Source organism: Toxorhynchites rutilus, chromosome 2 (genome assembly GCF_029784135.1).
Source record: "Toxorhynchites rutilus septentrionalis strain SRP chromosome 2, ASM2978413v1, whole genome shotgun sequence".
Taxonomy (NCBI): Eukaryota; Metazoa; Arthropoda; class Insecta; order Diptera; family Culicidae; genus Toxorhynchites; species Toxorhynchites rutilus.
Window position 1 is genome coordinate 252,777,167 of NC_073745.1, and position 25,567 is coordinate 252,802,733.

Consider the following 25,567-nt stretch of genomic DNA (forward strand, 5'->3'; position numbering starts at 1 on the left):
ATTTTGAAGTTTTGAAAAGTAAATTATATTCGCCGCATTTATATACCTGGTTGAAACTATCTATTACCTGATAATCGGACGAAAATTTTCCGCCAAATAAAATATTTTAAGCTCACGAGTGCCACTCTTTGCATAATTAAGAAACTAAGCTATTATAAAAACGAATCACCGATTTTATTCTGATGGAATTTCAACAATTGACGAAATAAAATACTGTACTACAGATTCTTTCACGGATGCATCTTGAGAAACAGCACAGGCCGTACATCTCATTCTAAACAATCAAAGAAAAAATTGCTTCAGAATCATCAATAGTTGTTGATTTTGTGCTGATGAAAGTAGTACGAGCAGCGTTACCAATGTTCCAGTTTAAACTGGATTCTTCCAGTTTTTTTTCTCGATCCAGTCAACGCACTCCTATGCGCACTCCTAACTATATAAATGAAAATGTGTTGATACGCGCAATATCCAGTCAAACAGTTAAAACCTAATATCTTTTAGTGTTTTAAAATATTATACAGTTCTATCCAGTTTATTTATTTATATGTGCGTTTCAACAGGTTTAAGTAAGTGTCAAAACGAAGAATAACAAGAAAACATGGAAAGTTTGTATTTGTTACAACAAATATTTTATCAAAGAATTTGTATTACTCACTAATACTGCATATAAGAAACCCTGTATCGCTCAACTGTTATCCTATTTAAAAGCCTATCCAAGCAGCAACATGCTACACAGTTCAAATATCAGACCAGACCAATTGATCTATGCTATAATGGCTTTGAGTTTATATAAACATCAGATGCTATAGGCCTTCCAAATCATTCTAAAGTTCAGAAGATCATAGAGTCAATGTACTCCATTGACTTTAATTGATATGAATATTAATGTTTTGATTCCGTTTATATCAATGGGTTATTACTTTCTCGTGGTCACTCAGTTCTAAATAGCATTAATATTACGCATGTCTAAACTCTCGTATTTGTCGCATGGTTTGTAATAAAAAGGAATAATTCATGCTTTTCATAGAATACAGAATCCAAGAATACATAACTATAGAACTATACAACTATTTTGCAAGTATTCATACTCTGTAATCGTTTTCCAAAAAAAAAATACTATCTCGAGCAGGAGGAAATATTTAAGGAAACCTCATTTTTAACTTGATACCAAAAATTGGTTTGAACAAACCTTATATAGGAAGTAAAATACCAAAGAATAAGCCCAAATTGGGAATTCAATTTTCCTATTTTCTTTCAGAGTTTTCATGTTTAGTTATTAATATGGTTGGTTGAAATATGTGCAATATTTCTATGGGACCCTCCTTCTCCTTCCAGAGGATTTTCATTACATCTCTTGTACTCTCAAATCCTCACATTCCAATTTTGGTTTCACTTGCTCTATTAATTCTCGAGTTATGTGCGATTCACATAGAACGTTACGGAAAAGAACGTCTACGTTCCGTCAACGTCTCCACAAATTCACACATGCAGTCAATGCGAGCACCAGCACCGTCACGTCAAATGTCAAACGAATTATTTAATGTTATTCATGGTGTCGCCACCTACAACGATTTTAAATTGCAATGTCCTCTTTCGAATCGGCATGCCTAGAATCAGTTCTAATCATGGAAAAATTCAATGAAAATCATTAAATTATATCATTTAAATGCTTAAATCCCGTAGTCCCGACCCGAGATTCAACAATAATAATATATAGACTATTTTCCTTAGCTAGTCGCGAAAGATTTTGACTCCGAACTTTGGAACTAAGAGATATGTTGGCATAAAAAATACAACCAAAATCAAAACAAAAGCCGAGGCACAAAGCTCAGACAAAAACCCAACGAACCGTCCCTCTCCGCCAATTTTTCTTTTCCACAAATCATGCCGGTCGTTTTTGTTGAACGTATGCTGGTCGTTACGTTGTCGGTGTATATGGATGTTTTCATAAGGATTGCATGGTAGAATAACTAATGTGACCGTGACGTGGATGTCGTACGTGAATCGCACTTTATGCAGAAATCTGTGTTTTGTTCGTGTGTGAGCCCCTCCCCTCCCGCCTTCAGAGTAGAGAGGTATTTCAAACCATCAAGAAACCTGTATCGTACCCAAAAACCCTCACATGGCAAGTTTGGGTCCATTTGCTTGATTAATTCTTGGGTTATGCAGAAATTTGTGTTTCATTTGCATGGCAGTCACCCCCTTAGGGGCGGTGGCACATAGAACCGCCCATTTCAGCGCTTTCAAGTATGTTTTGACCGATTTCGCGACATGCGGCCGAGCATTGTCGTGGTGAAAAATAGCTTTATCGTGTCTTTGCTCGTATTGTGGCCGTTTTTACTTCAATGCACGGCTCAAACGCATCAATTGTCGTCGGTTGAGGTCCCTCGTAATGGTTTCATTCGGTTTCAGCAGTTCATAGTACACCACACCCAACTGGTCCCACCAAATTGACAGCATGACCTTCTGACCTTCTGGATGTTGATGCATGGCCGAGGTATCCTTATCTAGCCCGAAGTTTAGGATAGTCATAATGGACCCAACTTTCATCGCCAGTAACGATTCGATGCAAAAAAAAAACCTTTCTTTTATACCGTTGGAGCAGTTGTTCGCACGTTAAAAACGGCGTTCGATGTCGCGTAGCTTCAATCCATACGGCACCCAATGTCATATCTTTCGGATCATTCCCATTGCTTTTAAATGATCGAATATGGTTTGGTGAGCTACGTACTAATAACGTACTCCGGAACGTCAAGTCAAAATTACCATTGTTGAACCGTGCAAACCACGTCTGACACGTTCGCTCAGTTGGAGCATGGTCACCATAAATGCGATGACATTCCGCAGCTTTTTTCTTCATATTGAAGTAACACTCTCGTTGGTACGAAATTCGACAAATTCGAAGTGGCAAAAAACTATGTTGTTTACGCTTCAACTTTTTGACATATACTGAAAAAGACGCGCAATGACAGTAGCTTTCCAACGAATGTCTGGAAATTTGATTCACTGGAATAGTTATCAAGTTACGCCATCTGTTGTAAAATCAAAGAAACTTACTGGTACACCTAATAGTACGAGGGTCGTTAAAAAAATTAGTTTCAGTGCCGCAGAAATCGCGGAAAAACAAAGCTAGGATAAAAACAAGGTGATTTTCGTTATCTACGTTTTATTTTCTATTTTTCTACATAATCGCCGTAACGTTCGAGGCATGTTTCATAGCGTGGCACGAGTTTTTCTATTCCGAGCGCGAAGTGCGTAGCGTCCAACTTTTTGAAGTATGATGTAACTGCGTCACGAATTTCTTCAGTGTTATCGAATCGTTGATCTCCGAACGCCTGTTTCATCACCGTACTATTGTGAAGTTTTGGGCCGATTAAGAACCACGATTAAGAACAAAAGGCCAGGATTATTGACGAAAGGAGTGTTCCTCATCCACGATAATGCTCCAGAGCAATTGAAAAAAATCAAATGGACTGTGTTAGATCATCCTCCTTACTCCCCAGCCCTCGCCCCTAACGACTATCACTTCTTCCCGGTGATGAAACATGCGTTCGGCGGTCAACTATTCGATAACACTGAAGAAATTCGTGACGCAGTTACATCGTACTTCAAAAAGTTGGACGCTACGCACTTCGCGCTCGGAATAGAAAAACTCGTACCACGCTATGAAAAATGACTCGAACGTTACGGCGATTATGTAGAAAAATAGAAAATAAAACGTAGATTACGAAAATCACCTCGTTTTTTGTCCTAACTTTATTTTTCCACGATTTCTGAGGCACTGAAACTTATTTTTTGAACGACCCTCGTATATAGATATGCATAGTCATTTTTTTTTAAATTTTCTATCCATCTCAAATATCTTCCAAAGTATTCTATCATTCTAATTTAGGTGGAGACAATCTCAACAATATATAGACGATTCAAATCTGATCAGCCATTTTCTGGATGATATGTTATACGTACGTATGAAAGACCTTGCTTCATATAAAAAGATAAATAAAAACCTTCTGTAAGACGGAAGTCGATTTATCATACCGGGTCTTTCAGATTGAACGCTCACGCAAAAAAATCAAATAACTCCTTATAAATTTTTTTTTTCGCTCCGTCGATGGTATTCGGCTACTCTTTCAGTCTGATCGGATGGTTTTTAGTGTCAAAATGTACAATTTACAAGAACGTGTATTTTTGATGAAATCGCATTACTCGAGCAACCGAAGCCTTAATGAAAGTTTGTCCTCTTATGGTAAGAATTTCAACATTTCTCGTCGTCGATTACTTCCTCTGGGGGTACGTGGAGGATCATTGCTATGTTAATAGGCCACAAAATTTGTTGTGTGAGCGTTTGATCTAAAAGACCCTGTATAATCCCAAAAACGGTTTCAAATTTTGTGTTTTGAATTAACGACTTGCGTAGACATATCGACCAGGGATGCCAGGTGATTTTTTGAAATGTCTTCACATGGTACAAAAAATGTCTTCACCATCATATCGGAGGAAACTAAAATTCATAACATACGTTTGAACAAAGTTTGATAGCTTATTCGATGTTTATTCTAATTGGTATTGTTATATAGCGCATTTCATTAAATTAGTTAAAATTTCATTTGAAATTTGTTAAAAACAATGTAAACAAAGGATATATTATGCAACTGCGAACTAAATTTGATGAGTTTAGTAATAATAATTGGCTTGATAAACCGTTGATTGAGTGAATATACCCCAGTTCTTCAACGAAAACGGAACTGTGACTCAATTTGTTTATTTCAGTTTTGAAGTTTTGATTGTAACTCAAAGTGATGTGATCGTTTGAAAGATCTAGGTTAATCTATTGTTTAGTATAATCCCAAAATAATAGAAATACTATGTTACAATCATTCGAATTCACGAGTGAAAATGAACGAATTTCTTCTAGAGACAATATGTATTCAGAGCACTTGAAGTTCTCCAGAAGTTGAAATGAAAGTCGCTTTCTTGTTGAATTCTATATGCTTGTAGAAAAGTTTAAAAAGGTAAGTGAATGACCCGAGACAAAAGTCTCCTTTAATTACTAAGAACAAAAGTAAACAAGCGACACTGATGATAAAAAAGCGAGCAGATGATACTGAGACAAAAGCCCTACTTCTTTTGACGATATTTTCGGCCAATAGTTAGAATTTCATGGAAAAAATATATCTCTTAAAACCCCACGCCCGCTATCATACTGAAATGTCTTCACATATTTCATAATGTCTTCAAAGTATTTTTTACAAAATCAAATGTCTTCACAGTGAAGGCGTTGCTATTAGCTGACTTGACAGTGAGCAGCTACTGAGGCGGTGAACTCGCTTGTCAATCGGTTAACTCGCCTCGTCCGTTCACACAGTGTGAGCTACTGCCCAGCAAACATTAAGTCGTATGAATAGCTATAATTGGAGGCGATATACATACAACCAAGACACATTTGTATGATATATGATGCAGATAACTTGCATATACACACAAAGGTGGAGGCGATATACGTATATGCCATATTTTGTACGCATATAAAACCGTATATAAGGATATGCGATGCTTTTTGGACTGATATGCGATTTGATACGACAACGTTACCACTCAATCCATCGATGACATGGAAAATCGTGTTTTTGCATTTTATGCGATTTTAGATATATATGATCGATATTTTGATTCACATTTTATGCGATTGTGATTTGATACGAAATTATATGTAACTTATCATGTGCAAAGTTATACGATTTAATGTTTGCTGGGTGGCGAGAAATTAGATACTACAGCACGGGTTTACCAGGGATGCCAGGTGATTTTTGAAATGTCCATGAAATAGACAGAAACAGCAATCAGATCCGAATTTGACAGATAATTGATTCGAAATCGATTTTTCTAATGGCAACTGCCAATATGTATTCTGTTTCTTATAACAATACCTTTTTTGCAAGTTGTGAGCGAATTTTGAATGAAAATTGTGCCATCCCTGATTCGAACGCTCAATTCTGTTTTCGACGTTTTAAGGGATGCGTGTGCGAGTAAATTCAATAAACCTTGAAGTAGCTCGCACGCTCGTGTCACACATGACACTTCACACGGTGTGAGTAGCTGCACTGCAGTAACTGACTAGACCGACTCGTATGCTTACTCGCACCGTCTGAACCCGGCTTAAGTCAAATGTCTGCAAAATGAAGACATGTCTAGATTTACATGTCAAAAGGGTCTATCTTCTTTGATCGATTCTCTTCATCTACATTCTCTTTCATTAATAACTCAGCAATAACAGGATTTCCTGATGTGTTCGACGACAAGGAGTGTGAAAGGGGACCTCGTTTATCAAACTACATGGCAAAACTGGACCAAATTCTGTCTGAAAGGCCGTGGTTATCGGAAGAGAAAGACGATGAAGAGAATCGATCAAAGAAGATAGACCCTTTTGACATGTTGATCTAGATGTCTTCAAACCTTTCATCTCTGATATCGACTAACATCCCCTGAAGTTGATAACCCTAGAAATAAGGGGAAAACAAGAGAAGAAAATACAAAACCGAAGCAAAACAGTTTGTTTATTGTTTTGATATCAAAGGTCATCAACATATGGGAAAATAATGCTGATTGTACTTGTTTTCTTCTATGAACAAATGAATCGATTTTATTCTGCTTGAGTGAGTCATTTAGAACAGTTGCAGTAGTGTATCGAATTTCTAAAGAATGTACGTCAAATTTGCAAATTTGTTGTTATGTTATCTGTGCTTTTTTGAACCGGTTTCGTGTGCTCGAAGTTTCTGGCGGGGAAAAAAATTCACGCAGGATGGCCCAAGTCGTGTGCTTACCTCATGGCAGTCTAAAAACGTCGAAACGTTGTGGTTCGGACAATGGCTCGATCACAATGATGCAACAAATCCTACAACCTGGAAGCAACGGTATTATGTGAATGATGAGTTCTTCAAGCGGAAAAATAATAAAGCTCCAGTGTTTCTAATGATTGGAGGGGAAGAAGAAGCCACTGCTAGATGGATGAAAGAAGGAGCATGGATCCACTATGCTAGGGAGCATGGTGCCTTGTGCTTCCAGCTGGAGCACCGTTTCTATGGCAAAAGTCGTCCCACGGCCGATTTATCCACGGAAAACTTGGCTTACCTAACATCGGAACAGGCACTGGCTGATTTAGCATTCTTCATTGAAGCCATGAATGAAAAGTACCAATTAACCAGCCAAAACCGGTGGATTGCATTCGGTGGCTCATATCCAGGCTCACTGGCAGCTTGGCTACGGGAGAAGTATCCGCATTTGGTTTACGGCGCCATTAGTAGTAGTGGTCCTCTGTTGGCAAAGATAGATTTCACGGAATATTTCGATGTTGTGGTAGATTCTCTTGGAAGCTACTCAAAACAATGTGTTGAAAATGTGCATACTGCCATGTCACAAATGGAAATACTCCTCAAACACATGATAGGCCAACGTAGTTTGACTGACAAATTTCGCTTGTGCGACCCTGTAGAAAAATCTATTTCAAATCCGTTGGACATATCCGGTCTCTTCGAAGCAGTCGCAAGCAATTTTGCCGGGATCGTTCAATATAACAAGGATAACAGTCCGCATGCGAAGATCACAATTGATCAGGTCTGCGATGTTATGGTTAATCAGAGCATTGGAGTACCAGTTTCGAGACTAGCAGTTGTTAATGAGATGGTCATGAAACAAGATGAAGTTAAATGTTTAGACTACGTTTATGATAAAACAATTAAGCAAATGAAGAACACTTCTTGGGAGTCGGATGTTGCTACTGGAGGTACGATTATTTATGATCTGATTTGAAATATTATTGACACAAATATTTTTTTCAGCTCGTCAGTGGACTTACCAAACATGCAACGAGTTTGGTTTCTACCAAACATCCGATGATTCAAGTAAGGTATTTGGGGATCGTTTCCCGGTGGAATTCTTCTTACGTCAGTGCACCGACATTTACGGTAAGAAGTTCAATGCAAAATCTTTGGACCGAGCAATTTATCGAACTAATACGAATTACGGAGCACTGGATCCATCCACCAGGAATGTTTTGTATGTGCATGGCTCGATTGATCCGTGGCATCGATTGGGATTGATCGAAAGTAATGATATTAATACGCCCACTATCTTCATTAATGGTACTGCTCACTGTGCCAATATGTACGAGCCAGTGGATGATGATTTCCCTCAGCTCAAAGCGGCTCGTGTCAAGATCGATGATTACATCGCCAACCTACTCAAATTTGAATAATTTCATCCACAATTTACTCTAACCACTCTTTTTTATTTCAAGATATTAGAATGCATCAAAATAAAGTAAAGTTTACCTATAATCTATTCAAAAATTTGTGATTTCTGTGAACGAACAGACCGTGTCTCTAGCTGCTCATGCTCAGCATTGTCGGCCAGCGAAGCTGTATCTACACAGGGATCAATCGTCGGTTGGGCCGTCACATCCACCGCAGGACATTTAGCAATTTGGCTTGATCGTTCCGATCTAGCTGACTCAAGTTGGCGAACATTTTCATTCGAATTCTTCGATGGGAATGTTGTCCTCTTGTTGGCGTTACCTACAGCAGCTACTCTACGGTTACCAGCACTGTTGCTTTCGACAGCTTCTCCCGTTGATGTGCATTTGATATGATATTGCTGTGGGATTGAAGGAGATTTCAATACATGTTTATGCTCATGGTAAGGATAAAGTGAATAGGGACGATAAAATTGTGTGTCGCTTAATGAACCGAATTCTACAAAAAAATCCTTCAAACCATCAGAGATTTTTGGCTGAGGACTACGGACCAACGAAATTTCGAGCGTTAATACCTTCTAACCAACTGAACGAAATGGTATGATAACCACTTCTTTCGAAAGATAGATTATCTACGCCTTATATGCTTGATACTAATTGATCTAAAAATTTGTTTCGATTGCTCAAAAATTGCTTCGAAAGCAAGCTTTTAAAAACATAACAATGTAACTCATTGATGATGAATGCTTTTGTGGTTATCGGAATGTGTTCCCGAACACAGACGCTAAATCAAGGCACCTGAAGAAACCGTCATAGTGGACACATGCAATCTGCATTTTTTCCCATTCGCTCGGATTTGGGCTGCTCAGAATGCGAAACTTAAAAAAAAACACGCATTACTCAAAGAAGAGGTTTATATTCTCTCAAGGGTTAATTCCATCTCTGTATTAACTACTGGAGTACAGAATGAGGGTATCAAATATCAATATCATGGGAGCGAACTTCACACATGAACAAAGGGGCGTATGCCAATGGGGGAATCAATCTCTTTCATTACTCAACGGAATGAACGGATACTGGTGGCATTACTGCGATGGTCATTGCGACGGAGCGAGTGTCAAAGAGGAAGTCTTTAAACTGGTGCATACCCCACGAGAGTGGCTGTGACGGAGTGCGAGTCATGATGGGCACTGCCTAGTCAGCGCTCCGATGGGAAGAGAAACCCCGCGAGATTGACTGTGACGGGTTGCGCGTCAAGCTGGAGAGCAATTGCTAATCGGTACACGTCTCGACAACGGATCACCAACGAAAGCTGGTGGATTGCGGAGAATAACGGAACGGGAATGAGATACATAGAGAAAAAGGAAAGGATCAATGCTAGCCAGCGTTGAAAACTCGTGAAGTGTATGAGCACAGCCGCCCCAGGGGGAATAAGGCAACGAGTAGAGGGCTTGGTTTTAGTGGGTGAGAGCCCTACTCGACGTCTTTGTTAACCCTTCCCAGCTAAGGCTGGTAGAACGTAAAAACTCACGAACACACTCAATCTTGGACATTGTTCTCACGAGAACAAATTGAATCATATATCAACCATTTGCTTCTACAAAACTACGCAGAAACATCGGTTCTTCTCAGGATCACCAAAAAAATTCAAACGAGTTGGAAGAGTTGTTTCATTCGTTCATTGAAAATTGATTCAGATGCAACTCCAAAGAAATGATTACCAAACCAGCGGTAGTCCTGCGATTATACTATATATATAACCCACGTCTATTGTTTTCCTGAAAATATAGCTTTTCAATACGTCAATTTGAATCCGAGATACCCTGGATTCTATTTTTACGTGATTTTTCTGCACAATTTTCTTGAAATTACGCAATTTTAATTTTTGTTTTGTATAAAGCCAAGATATGATGCGATGTGTCCAACCATAACCCCACAATATGAGTGTTTTTGCAATCGGTTAAACCAGCCATCATTGATCGCTAAGGTTAGTTTGGAGGCTAAAGGTGGCGACTTCCGGTTGATCGAACTGCACCGGAAATATGTCATAAATGGGTATGAGACCAAACAACATCGATAATTTTTAAATAACGTATGAGGAAAAAAATCCGAACAAAATTTCAATTTGAAATAAAAATACTGCATAACTTATTTTTCTGAACCTGTTTGTTTATTCATGTAATGTAACTTATTACCAAAATTTACAAGTAAACATCCGCTCCAAATCGTGCTGATTTCCTGAATCTCCGGGGAACTTGGCTCATAACTTCCTGAAATCCGAATGTTTCAATAGTTTTGAGTTCCTTCATGATTTTGTTAATCAAACAGTCGACGTTTTTAGTTCGATAACCGTTATGGTATACCAATAGCTTCAAATTCGCCCAGAAAGTTTTAATAGGCCGCAGCTGTGGGACATTCGGGGGATTACATTTTTTCGGGATGAACTCGATACCGCGTTGTCGCAAATTCACTAGGGTTGCATAATGTGACGATGCTAAGTCTGGCCAAAATACCACTTTTGACGTAGGACTACGTCTTTCATTTCTATACCGGGGTGTAAAATCAAAGTTTCGAAAACGAAAGCGTTACGCCGGAGACCGAGATTTTGAGAGTTAAAAGCTCCTAAACAACTGAACGAAATGGTATGATAAACACTTCATTCGAAAGATAAAATGTCTACGCGTTCTATACTTGTTTCTTTCTGATCCAAAAACTTGTTTCAATAGTCTTAAAATTGCTTTCAAAACAGGCTATTGAAATCACCAATCGGTATATAAGCGAGCGCCGCTCGGAAATCCACTCAGTTCAAATTGAACAGCGATTGGAGCATGTTGTCGCTGTTGTGGTGAAGCTCTTCATTTATCATGAAAGCGCGGATGAACGGTGTCACCAAGAGCCTGTTTGTGCACCTTAGGCCAGAAGGGAATCCATCAGGAGGAGAGTGATGCCACAAACGGTTCCCCTGGAAGATCTCGAAGCAGCCGCTACACACACACACACACACATATATACACACACACATACACGCGCGGAATTCTTTCCGTTTGGATGTCATTCAACATCGAGAAAGATCTGGAAAATAATCTGCCAGTTCCTCTGGGAATTTAAAAATACATTCATGTGAAAGAGTTTATTTGAATGTTTTCTATCCATGTAACACTGTGACCAAATATGTTTCAATCAAGTGCTATTAACAGATGGTTATCGAGTCAGCATTAACCACTGGTGGGCTTCCAGTATCGAAGAAAATGTGGAAATATCTAATCGTTACTGAAAATAATCTGCCAGTTCCTCTGGGAATTTAAAATTACATTCATGTGAAAGAGTTTATTTGAATGTTTTCTATCCATGTAACACTGTGACCAAATACATTTGGTTTTGTGATTTTTCAAGCAATCGCAATTAACAGGATAGCTTCTGTAGATTATTCTTCCCCATCAGTAGGACATTTCCGTATCCAATATTGTATGCGCCCGCAATCGATTATTGCTCAGTCGCCGAAAGTTCCGAGCTCAGAGAGTTCATTCCCCTCTAGTTTGCCTTCCAAATTGCCATCGTAAACCACGCCTTATCTCGATTCAATCACGCACAAAAAGCATACTTAAGCGATATTCTGGTGGTGAGATGCATTCATTTTTCGTGAGGACATCGACAAGACAACATCGTTGCTGAGGGTGCTCGACGGCGAAGGATCGAGATCTGCCCTGAAACGCAAGCAGTTTGTTTGAAACTGTGAGGGAGCACAGAGAAGCCGATCTTTCAGGAGAAGAGAAGGTGACCATCGAAGTAGCCGCTACATACACACATACACGCACGGAATTCTTTCCGTCTGGATGCCATTCAGCATTGAGAAAGATCCGGAAAATAATCTGCCAGTTCTTCTGGGAATTTAAAAATACATTCATGTGAAAGAGTTTATTTGAATGTTTTCTATCCATGTAACACTGTGACCAAATATGTCTCAATCAAGTGCTATTAACTGATGGTTATCGAGTTAGCATTAACCACTGGTGGGCTTCCAGTATCGAGGAAAATGTGGTAATATCTAATCGTTACTGAAAATAATCTGCCAGTTCCTCTGGGAATTTAAAATTACATTCATGTGAAAAAGTTTATTTGAATGTTTTCTATCCATGTAACACTGTGACCAAATACATTTGGTTTTGTGATTTTCAATCAATCGCAATTAACAGGATAGCTTCTGAAGATTATTGTTCCCTATCAGTAGGATATTTCCGTATCCAATATTGGATGCATAAAACCATGTGCCTCCAACGTAACGCTCTCGTTTTCGAAGTCCCCCAAATATTCATTCATTCAGAATGAATTTAGATTCAACTTCAAACAAATGATCTCTAAATCAACGATAGTCCTACGTCACCCTTGCGGTTATACCATAGATATAACCCACTTCCTGTTTTTCATTTTTGTGGTACCGTTGGATAAATTTTTGGAGGATTGACATACACTTTGTTACAAAGATTTGCGCATTAACCGCCAGACCATTCTTGAAAAACACCATTTCGCTTATACCATGCTCAATGATGGCCATCCATAACATAACCTTGGTCGAATACTTCATACGGATAAACTTCACATCTGATGTTGCTTCTTTATCTGAGGACTCGTAGTAGAATTGTGGTTGCCATTCATTACCGTCTACAGTAAAATATGTCTCATCGTCCATGAAACACTTATATTCCGAGGAAGCGAAAAATGTTTGGGAAAGAGCTCGTAGTCTGGATTTAATTGTACTGGACTGCTTTCGATGACCGCAGGGGCGCGTTTTCTCACTTTCCGTTTTATACCCATTCCGCGCAAAAACTTCTTCACCGTTTTTGGATGCTCCTGATATTTTCTTCCCAGCTCTCGATATGATTTCGCCGACCGTCCAGCCGTTTCTGACTCAAATTTCACGCGAACTTTACTGTCTTGTACAGTGCATTTTTTGTCTAGAACCGGATTTTCTTTTAAAGGTATTTCCATTCTCGAAGAGTTTGATAGTACGGTACATACATGTTTTTTTTTTTAATCCAAGATCCTTGGAGTAGTGAAACACTTCACTTTTTTGTTCACAAAATTTGAAAATAACTTTACAATGGTCTTCTTTCGACAATGCAATTTTTTCAACTAAGCGTTACTTCACAGAATTGATTGGCAGTGTTGACAGTTATATTAAAGTGGCTCTTCATTTTGTAGAAAAAGAGTTCTCAATTTGTGCAGTACGTCGGAATTATAGACTAATTCAAAAGTTGTTCAGATTTTTTTCCTCACACGTAAGTTTGATTGTTGGGTATTGTTTGTGCACTCCACTAGTGGTACAATAGAGCAATGATCACAGAAGGTTGGTGATTAGTCTTTGCATGGTACATATCACGATAAAAGAAGCCGGAGGGGAATGAGATGGCTATTGCGTTCTGTATGGGTTAAATAATAAAAAGTGGAGAGTGAATGGAGTGAAATGGAGAGTGAATGAATAGTTTTTCTTTTGCTATTTTTGCTTCAAACCAACGACACACAAAGCTAAATGAATCAAATTTCAATTAGACTAATAATACGACAAAATAGACAGATCAAATCGGAAAATCTGAAGATCCGTACTCGAAAAACGGGCGAACAGACAACACACCGATTCAATATACACTTTTTAACCTAGTGGCATCTTTTGCAAGAATGGCCGCGAATTCATCATCGATTGAACTTTCTTAAGTCCGTCACTGGTGACAAATACGAAGTGGAAAGTCTCTGACAGATACACTCACATAATACTGAATACCGAATACTGCGGCGACACGAAATACATATATGAAATACAAGAACATGTGAATGGAAGTGGAACACAAAGGCTTTCGACAAGGTTCTTTTCGTTGAAGTGCTTAGCATAGACAGGCGAACTGAACGCCTGAACGCCGACGAGCTGACTATACCGAGAAGACTGGTTTCAATGAACAATCTTTCGCGCAAACGGGTGAATCATAAGTAGCAGAACTAAATTTATGTCAGATTTCCCGCCACACTCGAAAGAGAGAGACAAACAGCTGTGTGTGGTTTTGTGCTTTTCTTTGTGGGTATTGTTCGTGCTAAGTGTGTTTTCGTTCATTTACGATAAACGTCGCGGAACAGAGTTTTCTCCGAGAGCGTTACACGAAAACCTGTTAGCCAAAAATGGTTGTTTATATAAAGAAGCACCATAAGGATGAAGATGTTGTGTTTTGGCCGGAACTAGCTTCGTGCCATTACGCAAAGGCAACTCTGGATTCTGGACCGCCAATAACATACCGCTTGTACGTAAAGAAGATGCTCCTCCAAACTTACTCCAAGTGTGGTAAATCGATTCGTATTTGGCCATACTGTCCCAGTGTTCGCAAATGGTTGGGAAGCCATCACAGCTCAACAACTCCAATTCCATATTATCAGATGTATCAAAAAAGTTGGTTCCGGGAATCTTGAGGAAGATTGAAGACGAAGGGCCACTATCTGTCTAATTATTTCACACATCCAACGCACATTCTATGGACTTGTGTAAATGCAATAAAGAATTGAATAAAAAAAACTATTTTCACTAAACGTGTTTACACTTAGTCTCACTACATATGACTCACCTGTTAATAGGACACTGTCATGAAAGGCATATTTGGACTGTGCGAAGAATTTGGTTCAAATGTAGATGTAGCTTGTAGCATAAAAATACTAGTAGTTGGTTATCGTTTCAACGATGTATGAAACCTCTTTGGAACTACGTCAGTTATGTGTTCAATCTGTGATAATTCCAAATCGATTTTTCTTCATGAAAATCACAAGACGAGATTGGGTTTGTTGAAAAGCCCCAAGTCTCTAGTTGCTAATAATACCACAAGGCGTTCAAACAGTTCTTTTTGTTTACGTTTTTTAACGATTTTCTTCAAAGAGAAATTATGATCATGGTTTTTCCACCTCTGATCATTTGTCCAAAAAAATGATTATGGTTTGTCCGGTTTTTAAAGCACCATTTTTAAATGAAAAAAAAATCGAGATTTCAAGTGAAGTTGCATTTCTCATTGCTTGAGTTTACTGTCGTCATATTGATCCGACAATAATAATTCAGAATATTATCTTTTCTTGGACACTTTAAAGGTGAACAGCACTCAACACAGAGAAACTTTATTTCTGCTTCGCGCGATGGACAACAAAACAAAACAAACAAACTGCAGCGCACCAAACGGTTGCCATAGTAATCATGTGGACAAACCATCATCAGAATTGAGGTCATCGAGATCCATGATTTACATGATTAGGATATAGAAAATCAGATACAAATGGTGTGCAAGCATGATGCTTACAATGTTTGTAAGTTTTATAATCCAGAAAAGGTCTGAATAGATACCAAATAATCATCTGGTGATTGATAAATAGTTAGTACAAATGAGACCAATTGACACCAGTAGAATGTAGATTTTATAAATCTTTAAAACATGTGAATCTGTAAAAATATAATATAGAACTATTGTAAATCATAGAAAAAGGCAATTTTATTTATATTTTTTGAAACATTTGAATACCTGATTTGACACAGGTGCACTGAATTAGAGCATTCAAATAAGTGGACAAACCGTGATAATATTTTCGGCTGGACAAATCAACATCATTTACCTTACATTTGATACGTTTGCGTAGCAACAACGTCGATTTTGTTCATTTTGTCGCTCGCGTCACCTATAGAAACATGAGCAAAGAAGGCAATCACCGAAAAGAAGCGGCTAAAGAGGCTGATGAAAATCGAAAAGAGTGGTGTCCAAGACACTATCGCATTGTTAACGTAGGACCAGGAAATTATTGCCGATGACAAAGAGTATTATAGAAATATAAGAATTAACCTCTCTTTAGTACAACTATTTGGTAGCTCTGACAAGGGTCAATGACATCGAAATTTCAACATCGTTGCTGAGGGTGCTCGACGGCGAAGGATCGAGATCTGCCCTCAAACGCAAGCAGTTTGTTTGAAACTGTGAGGGAGCACAGAGAAGCCGATCTTTCAGGAGAAGAGAAGGTGACCATCGAAGTAGCCGCTACATACACACATACACGCACGGAATTCTTTCCGTTTGGATGCCATTCAGCATTGAGAAAGATCCGGAAAATAATCTGCCAGTTCTTCTGGGAATTTAAAAATACATTCATGTGAAAGAGTTTATTTGAATGTTTTCTATCCATGTAACACTGTGACCAAATATGTCTCAATCAAGTGCTATTAACTGATGGTTATCGAGTTAGCATTAACCACTGGTGGGCTTCCAGTATCGAGGAAAATGTGGTAATATCTAATCGTTACTGAAAATAATCTGCCAGTTCCTCTGGGAATTTAAAATTACATTCATGTGAAAAAGTTTATTTGAATGTTTTCTATCCATGTAACACTGTGACCAAATACATTTGGTTTAAATATAATATAGAACTATTGTAAATCATAGAAAAAGGCAATTTTATTTATATTTTTTGAAACATTTGAATACCTGATTTGACACAGGTGCACTGAATTAGAGCATTCAAATAAGTGGACAAACCGTGATAATATTTTCGGCTGGACAAATCAACATCATTTACCTTACATTTGATACGTTTGCGTAGCAACAACGTCGATTTTGTTCATTTTGTCGCTCGCGTCACCTATAGAAACATGAGCAAAGAAGGCAATCACCGAAAAGAAGCGGCTAAAGAGGCTGATGGAAATCGAAAAGAGTGATGTCCAAGACACTATCGCATTGTTAACGTAGGACCAGGAAATTATTGCCGATGACAAAGAGTATTATAGAAATATAAGAATTAACCTCTCTTTAGTACAACTATTTGGTAGCTCTGACAAGGGTCAATGACATCGAAATTTCTCGCAGCTTGCTCGTCAGTGACGATAACGCGATAACGATAACGATAATAAATCTGTTGTGATTTCAATGGTTTGTGTTCAAAGCAGTTTTGTAGCCATTGAAACAAGTTTTTGGGTCAATAAGTAACAAGCATCAATTCTGCGACTAACGATCAGCGAGAAGGGAATGCTTAAGCATATACAATATATACAGTACGAAGTTCCGGCCGAAAAATGCCGCCTTAATCAAGAAGTTTCGGCACATTATGCCAATAGATCACCGGGAGGAGATGCACTTGCTTGAAAATAAATGTTTTATCAAATACCGTCAATCCTTCAAACGTCGACCAGCTGCGACCGATAGACATTTTTAGACAAACCTCAAGCGGAGGATCTACTCCAATAATTTCGTGACCGAAACGGAGAAGCAGTTGATCGCCAAGACCACGAGAGAGCTGGAGAATACACCGACATCCAATTTTTCATCGGGCATGGCTAACGTTCTGGCCAACTGTCGTAAAGGCGTCGAAACATTTTTGTAGAAGAGTTAATAAACGTGGGATTTACGGAAAATTTATTCCATTGAACTATCTTTTGTAGTTTTTTTTTCATCACCATCCGAAATCAGACCATTTTTTAGGGCATGCGTTACTTTTCTTTAAATTGAAATACCTGAATTATTCATCAAACCATGAAATATGAATAGCGAATATCGAAGAAATATTGGAAATTTTAGTAACAGTATTTGATTAACTGAGCAGATGAAATGAAATTCAAATAAGCGTTATCTGAATGCACAGAAAAGGCAAATTCACAAAGACAATACCAATACGTTACCTCTGGGACTGTCCATATGAAAATCCCTCCATCGCTTGAACCGGTCACCAAAAATTTCCCATCCGGGCTGTATCGCGCAGAAGTTATCTCGCTGGCATGTCCAATTCCAACCGCCACCTCTTCGCCAAGCTGATAATCCCAGAGACGCACAATCTGATCCGTTCCGGCCGACACAAAATATTGTCCCGTCATGTTCATATCGATAGCATTGATTGGTCCCGATTTGGATCCCTCTACTTCTCGAACTAAGCTACCATCATAGGCTTCCCAGTAACCAATTAATTTGTCCGATCCAGCGGTTAATATCTGTACCCCCGTCGGGTAATACTGCGCAGCGATGAATTGGGTGTGCGCAAAAATGACATGCTTCCGCGTTAGACGAATCAAATCCCAGATGACACATGAACCATCGCGGGAAGCGGACACCACTTCGGTGTCAAAACTGTTTATATGAACCGACTCTATCGGACCGTAGTGCTCCTTCAGAACTCCAATCATACTTTGCACGTATGGTTCGATTTTCCAAACGCGCACCTGTCCCTCGATGCCTCCGCTGACCAAAAATTTCCCATTGCTCGTTACTGCCACAGAAGAGCAGCCCTTGTTGTGCGCATTTGGAATTGCATAAATAAGTTTTCCCGTCAAGGGGGTGAATGCACGGATCACTCCATCATTCCAGGCCGATATTATGCTCTTGCCATCGCGGCTAAACACAATTGAAGAAGAAGCGAAATTTGGCACCACGATCCGCAGCAGCTCTTGCATGCGCGATGTAGACCAAATACGAATCGATTCGTGGCTTGATGTGGCGAACACTAGCGAAAAGTTACTGAAAAATATCAATCATTGAATTTTTAACATTCATGCAAGCAAGCATGATACTTACTAGGGAAATGCAATATCGTATACCGCGTTAGTATGGCATGTTTTAAGTAGTTTCAAGCTGGAATTGAAGTTATTGACATCCAGTGAGTAAATCTCACATCCATCTGTACCAATAAGTAGCGTGTAACAGTTTGCAATTTGCAGGGAAGTAATAACCCCTCCAACCTTGGTTGATTGAAGCTAAAATTGTATAAATCGTTACGAGAAAAGCTCCTTTTCATCTTGAAATGTATGTACCGATTTTAGTTGAGGCCAGGTCGGACTGTTGTAGTTTTTGAAACCAACGTTTCTCTCCTGTACCATGTCGATGGTTCCATCACCCGCACCTATTATCAGTTTTCCATCAGGAAGAATTAATAAATCTCGTACACCGTAGTGATACTTCTCACAGTCCCTGCCGACAGGCTTCTTCGGATTGTGTTTCCCGAAGCATCCCAGTAAAACAGGAATCTTCTCCTGTACTGACGTATTTGCATCGGAGCCTATGTTAAGCCGAATCTTGACAATATCGCCACTCATTGTCCCAACGTAGAGGATTTCATCGTTTCCGTTTATACGCATGCCTGTGAACTCACGTCGTAATTTACCAACCGCTACATCCTGGACATTCAAACGCTTCCTATCTCGATCGATTTGCCACACTCGAAGATTCTCTGTGAATTTGAGTACTGTTTTTAGAATTTGTTAAGCTAATGCTCAACTGGACATACGGTCTCCGCCAGATACAAACGTGGTCCATCGTTGATTCAATGCGCAAACCTTCAGTGCAACACCTGTCGTCTCTTTGGTTGATATAGTACCACAAATGGCCATGCTAAATGTAAGATATTCTTAATATATCTTCGTGAGTGCTATCAAACCTAATACTTCTGTTCTATGTCCCACACAATGATCGATCCGCAGTCTTTCCCTCCGAGGCTCACCAAGTATTGTTCGTTCGAAGAAAAGCACAACGATTGTACTTTGACTCGGTGTAGCTCATATTTGGATATCTCCTTGCGACTTGCCCAATCCCATATGATAACATACGCTCGGAAACCCATGTGGTTAGTTTGTCCGGAAGCGACCATTCTTCCCGACGGGGAAATATCCACCGTAGAAATAGTATTCGTATGTCCACGCAGAAAAGTTTGTTTATTGGTTTCCAGCTCGTAGATAGATATTTCGTTTCCGAGTGGAAACACCAAATGCTGCTGGTCAGGATGCACGCGTAAACCAGCGATGACGTGTCCTTAAAAACAGGTCATGCATGGTTTAAAATGAACCTAATGGGAATACATAATGCGCTTACCATCAAATCCGATAATAGCAGCTGGTTCTAGGCTGACTTTCCCGCAAACTTCCTGAGTAGCCATTGGATTACTGACTCGAAATAACAGTTGAAAATATATTTTTTCCGACGACAACGAATTCGGTTTTAAATTATTTTTGAGTGCAATTGCAACCTAACACAAGCTTTGATGAAATGAACTAAACAAGAATACAAATATGCTAGGATACGGAAAGTTACCCTAGTAACATGCAACCTACAGCGTGACTCTCGATAATTTGAATTGAATTGAAATGGGGTTCTAGCCGGGCGGTCCATTGGACCGTAACAAAAATTGCTGGCACTGTACATGGCTGTCGCTACCCGAACCAACGCAGAAACTTTTCATTAGACTGAATTCGCATTGATTGTTCACTCCACGGAATAGGCCATCATGCCACAGGTATTCAACCTGTATCGATTTAGTTTTCGAAGTGTCTGATAAAGATAATCAAAGACAATCTTCCTGATAGAACAGTCCGGGTGTCTGCATAATACGTTCAACATAAATACAGGTGTTAACAGAATATTACAACTGTTGGAAAATTATAATTAATGCGGCAAAAATCCAGACTATTCTTTTCCCGTTTTCGAGATATTCTCGACTGGTTCCGGTTGATAACGTAAGAATTCGGTATGGTGACTCCACTATTGAATGGTCCAACGAAGTTATATACAGGCAAACCTTTTTGACGTAGGACTACGTCTTTCATTTCTATACCGGGGTGTAAAATCAAAGTTTCGAAAACGAAAGCGTTACGCCGGAGACCGAGATTTTGAGAGTTAAAAGCTCCTAAACAACTGAACGGAATGGTATGATAAACACTTCATTCGAAAGATAAAATGCCTACGCGTTCTATACTTGTTACTTTCTGATCCAAAAACTTGTTTCAATAGTCTTAAAATTGCTTTCAAAACAGGCTATTGAAATCACCAATCGGTATATAAGCGAGCGCCGCTCGGAAATCCACTCAGTTCAAATTGAACAGCGATTGGAGCATGTTGTCGCTGTTGTGGTGAAGCTCTTCATTTATCATGAAAGCGCGGATGAACGGTGTCACCAAGAGCCTGTTTGTGCACCTTAGGCCAGAAGGGAATTCATCAGGAGGAGAGTGATGCCACAAACGGTTCCCCTGGAAGATCTCGAAGCAGCCGCTACACACACACACATATACACACACACATACACGCGCGGAATTCTTTCCGTTTGGATGTCATTCAACATCGAGAAAGATCTGGAAAATAATCTGCCAGTTCCTCTGGGAATTTAAAAATACATTCATGTGAAAGAGTTTATTTGAATGTTTTCTATCCATGTAACACTGTGACCAAATATGTTTCAATCAAGTGCTATTAACAGATGGTTATCGAGTTAGCATTAACCACTGGTGGGCTTCCAGTATCGAAGAAAATGTGGAAATATCTAATCGTTACTGAAAATAATCTGCCAGTTCCTCTGGGAATTTAAAATTACATTCATGTGAAAGAGTTTATTTGAATGTTTTCTATCCATGTAACACTGTGACCAAATACATTTGGTTTTGTGATTTTTCAAGCAATCGCAATTAACAGGATAGCTTCTGTAGATTATTCTTCCCCATCAGTAGGACATTTCCGTATCCAATATTGTATGCGCCCGCAATCGATTATTGCTCAGTCGCCGAAAGTTCCGAGCTCAGAGAGTTCATTCCCCTCTAGTTTGCCTTCCAAATTGCCATCGTAAACCACGCCTTCTCTCGATTCAATCACGCACAAAAAGCATACTTAAGCGATATTCTGGTGGTGAGATGCATTCATTTTTCGTGAGGACATCGACAAGACAACATCGTTGCTGAGGGTGCTCGACGGCGAAGGATCGAGATCTGCCCTGAAACGCAAGCAGTTTGTTTGAAACTGTGAGGGAGCACAGAGAAGCCGATCTTTCAGGAGAATAGAAGGTGACCATCGAAGTAGCCGCTACATACACACATACACGCACGGAATTCTTTCCGTTTGGATGCCATTCAGCATTGAGAAAGATCCGGAAAATAATCTGCCAGTTCCTCTGGGAATTTAAAAATACATTCATGTGAAAGAGTTTATTTGAATGTTTTCTATCCATGTAACACTGTGACCAAATATGTCTCAATCAAGTGCTATTAACTGATGGTTATCGAGTTAGCATTAACCACTGGTGGGCTTCCAGTATCGAGGAAAATGTGGTAATATCTAATCGTTACTGAAAATAATCTGCCAGTTCCTCTGGGAATTTAAAATTACATTCATGTGAAAAAGTTTATTTGAATGTTTTCTATCCATGTAACACTGTGACCAAATACATTTGGTTTTGTGATTTTCAATCAATCGCAATTAACAGGATAGCTTCTGAAGATTATTGTTCCCTATCAGTAGGATATTTCCGTATCCAATATTGGATGCATAAAACCATGTGCCTCCAACGTAACGCTCTCGTTTTCGAAGTCCCCCAAATATTCATTCATTCAGAATGAATTTAGATTCAACTTCAAACAAATGATCTCTAAATCAACGATAGTCCTACGTCACCCTTGCGGTTATACCATAGATATAACCCACTTCCTGTTTTTTTGCGGGGATAGGGACCGCACAAAAAAAATCGTATAAAACTTCATCAGTAGCTTTAAAAAATAGTGTTCGGTACACAATTTGAAAAAAAAAAACTTTTTTGTGCGGTATACACTGCGTTTCACAACTATAGAACCACTCATTTTTTTTGAGTTTCCAGAGATAGTGGGCCTGATTCTCGAATACACTTCACGGTGGAAACGAAATAAACGGCACGCCATTGAACTACGTTTTACGGGTTAGTAAAGTGTCGAAGATAATGATGAGTTTTCAGGCAGAATGAGCACTTTTCAAATAAAAAATCATAAAGGAAAATTAACTTCTTCGTATCAAACTGGTATTCAATGTGAGTGGAAAACTTTGTTTTCTTCATGTGATATAATAGTCTCATACAAAAATTTAATCTGAAGATAATTTGATATTATAATGATAAATTTAGTGGGAAACTAATCTCGCATCCAGATGTCGACACCGTACCGTTGTCATCGCGAATGCGTTTCATACCGTTTCCACCGTGAAGTGTATTCGTAGTGTATTCGAGAATCAGGCCCAGTAAGTAGTCGGATGAATTGAAGTATATAGGGCCTGATTCTCGAATACACTACGAATACACTTCACGGTGGAAACGGTATGAAACGCATTCGCGATGACAACGGTACGGTGTCGACATCTGGATGCGAGATTAGTTTCCCACTAAATTTATCATTATAATATCAAATTATCTTCAGTTGAAAGTTTTGTATGGGATTATTATACCACATGAAGAAAACAAAGTTTTCCACTCACATTGAATACCAGTTTGATACGATGAAGATAATTTTCATTAATGATTTTTTATTTGAAAAGTGCTCATTCTGCCTGAAAACTCATCATTATCTTCGACACTTCACTAACTCGTAAAACGTAGTTCAATAGCGTGCCGTTCATTTCGTTTCCACCGTGAAGTGTATTCGAGAATCAGGGCCATAGTGTAGGAAATAACAACTATATTCATTTAAAAGACTGGCCATTTGAACTTTATTGTTGTGTACAAGCGCGAAACATTCAAAAAAAAAAATCCAGGGTTTCATAACTTTAGCACCAAATGGAAAAACTCAGTTCTCAATCTGTTCAAATAACCCATTCGGGGTGGCTCTGACCAAGCTACGACATGTTGTAGTGTGTATCTCGTTCCACGCAGAGGATACTGCTCGTTTAAGCTCTTCAAACCATTCATACTGCTTGCATCTACTTTTCGTACAATCACTCCTCATAAGTTATTGATAGGGTTTTGATCTGGTAAACATGCTGACCAGTCCAGAATCGTCTAGAATCTGAAGCTGCTGATCAATAAACCATGTCTTGCCTTTCCGTATTTTATGAATTGATGCCAAATTACCCAATTATCAAATTGTTTTTGATGTAAAAACAGTAGTAAATGATTCTGAAGTACTTCTTTGCACTTTTGACTGTTCATTCTTGTTGATGGTAAGCTACCCAAACCAGACCTTTTTGAGAAAATACTCTCCAAACCATAAAAATCTCATGTTCAAAGCTGCGGGTCCAAAAACTAATGTAGAAGCTATCATGGGTTTCACTATATCAGAAGAACTTCTCTGATAAAAAGAAATCCAACTTGAATAGAATTTCTTCATACTTCAGGACTTACGGATCGTGTCATGTAATTTTTCAACGCGTAACTTTGCAGGCGACAGTTTGATGGTTTGAGGAAAATATTTTCAAAACGGCCTGGTTCAGATAGCTTTTCATCAACACCAATGTACAGTCAGAAGTGCAATGAAATACATCAGAATCGTTTACTTTTGTTTTTGGTATCAATTCATAACATCCGGAAACTCAAGGCCAAGGCGCCTCTATATATACCAGGTGAAACAATCATATGAAATGCACTTTCAGCCATATTGGAATTGCTGTCGGTATTGTTTACAAACAGCATCAGAACGCTGCCGGCGGCTCTCTACAAACTGCTACGACGCTTATTCGAACGATGCCTACTAAGTTCGGCTTTCAGGAATTTATGTGAAAAAGAAGGGATTATTTTGTAGAATTTCATTCTCATTTCCACTAAATAAAGGAATCTTGTTCATCTTTCATAATCTCACAAAGTTATACATCACTGCTTTATCATTTAAAAAAAATGCAACCAGTTCGACACTTATGTCGAAATTTAATACGAGCGCAAAGAGTTAAATTCATAAGTTCAATCTTGAAGCATAATCTTAGCTTTAGTGGCATTGATTGGCATAGTTATTATGGATTTGACGATGTTGATGGTATCCACATAAAGATTCGTATTTGTGATATTCCATTACTACTGGAATCTATTTCACGTAAAACTCCTATTCTTCCAGGCACGTCTATCTTCATTGACAGGTTAAACAGCACTCCCTTTGTTTATCTTTCACTAGCAGAGCTACACTCTAAATTCAGGATACCACATCCTCCCCTGGCAGTAACAACAGTGTAGCGGAAAATAATCTAGTTAACGAATTCGTTTTGCAGTTTTTCAATACTTCTTTTCAAACTTCTTCATTCTTTTTTGATTTGTTCACGGAGACTTTAAATCATATGATTCATTCGCATCCGATTTCAATTGAACAGCGTTCTCGTTATGTACTAGACAATATCCATGTGAATGAACTTCCGCAGTATCACAATGCATACGATTGATTGATTCGCCGTAATAAGGAACCGTCATCCTCCAAAGACGCTAAAACATGAAAAGAGATTAACGTTCTTTGGTTCGAAAAGAAAAATAACTCATTTTATAAAAAAAAATATTGCCCGTCTCAAGTTCATTTAATTCTTAAAGCTCACCAAAATTATTTGCTTCATCAGCGTCAGCGTCTATCAAATCAATGTGTAA

The 25,567-nt window shown here is 38.8% G+C and overlaps 2 protein-coding genes across 2 annotated transcripts; one reads left to right on the forward strand and one right to left on the reverse strand.

The window, feature by feature from the left end:
- Positions 1-6,519: 6,519 nt before the first annotated feature.
- On the forward strand, positions 6,520-8,337 carry LOC129770191 (putative serine protease F56F10.1). Its single transcript, XM_055772860.1, has 2 exons — positions 6,520-7,780; positions 7,836-8,337. Exons 1-2 carry the CDS (start codon positions 6,700-6,702, stop codon positions 8,249-8,251), a joined length of 1,497 nt encoding a protein of 498 aa, XP_055628835.1. The 5' UTR covers positions 6,520-6,699; the 3' UTR covers positions 8,252-8,337.
- LOC129770190 (cilia- and flagella-associated protein 52) lies at positions 8,312-20,664 on the reverse strand. Its single transcript, XM_055772859.1, has 7 exons — positions 20,101-20,664; positions 19,677-20,040; positions 19,520-19,623; positions 19,047-19,462; positions 18,811-18,989; positions 17,925-18,753; positions 8,312-8,649 (listed from the first exon to the last, which is right to left on the reverse strand). The coding sequence occupies exons 1-7, from the start codon at positions 20,162-20,164 to the stop codon at positions 8,335-8,337; spliced, it is 2,271 nt and encodes a 756-aa protein (XP_055628834.1). The 5' UTR covers positions 20,165-20,664; the 3' UTR covers positions 8,312-8,334.
- Positions 20,665-25,567: the final 4,903 nt, after the last annotated feature.

Excerpts from the sequence above, each read along its gene's own strand:
- LOC129770191 (XM_055772860.1), top strand. The coding sequence starts at position 6,700 with ATGTACGTCAAATTTGCAAATTTGTTGTTATGTTATCTGTGCTTTTTT. Across the intron at positions 7,781-7,835 it reads GTCGGATGTTGCTACTGGAG|CTCGTCAGTGGACTTACCAA; the intron begins GTACGATTATTT and ends TATTTTTTTCAG.
- LOC129770190 (XM_055772859.1), bottom strand. The coding sequence starts at position 20,164 with ATGGCTACTCAGGAAGTTTGCGGGAAAGTCAGCCTAGAACCAGCTGCT. Across the intron at positions 19,624-19,676 it reads GTGTGGGACATAGAACAGAA|CATGGCCATTTGTGGTACTA; the intron begins GTATTAGGTTTG and ends TCTTACATTTAG. Across the intron at positions 8,650-17,924 it reads TCATATGGACAGTCCCAGAG|CAATATCATATCAAATGCAC; the intron begins GTAACGTATTGG and ends TCAATCCCACAG.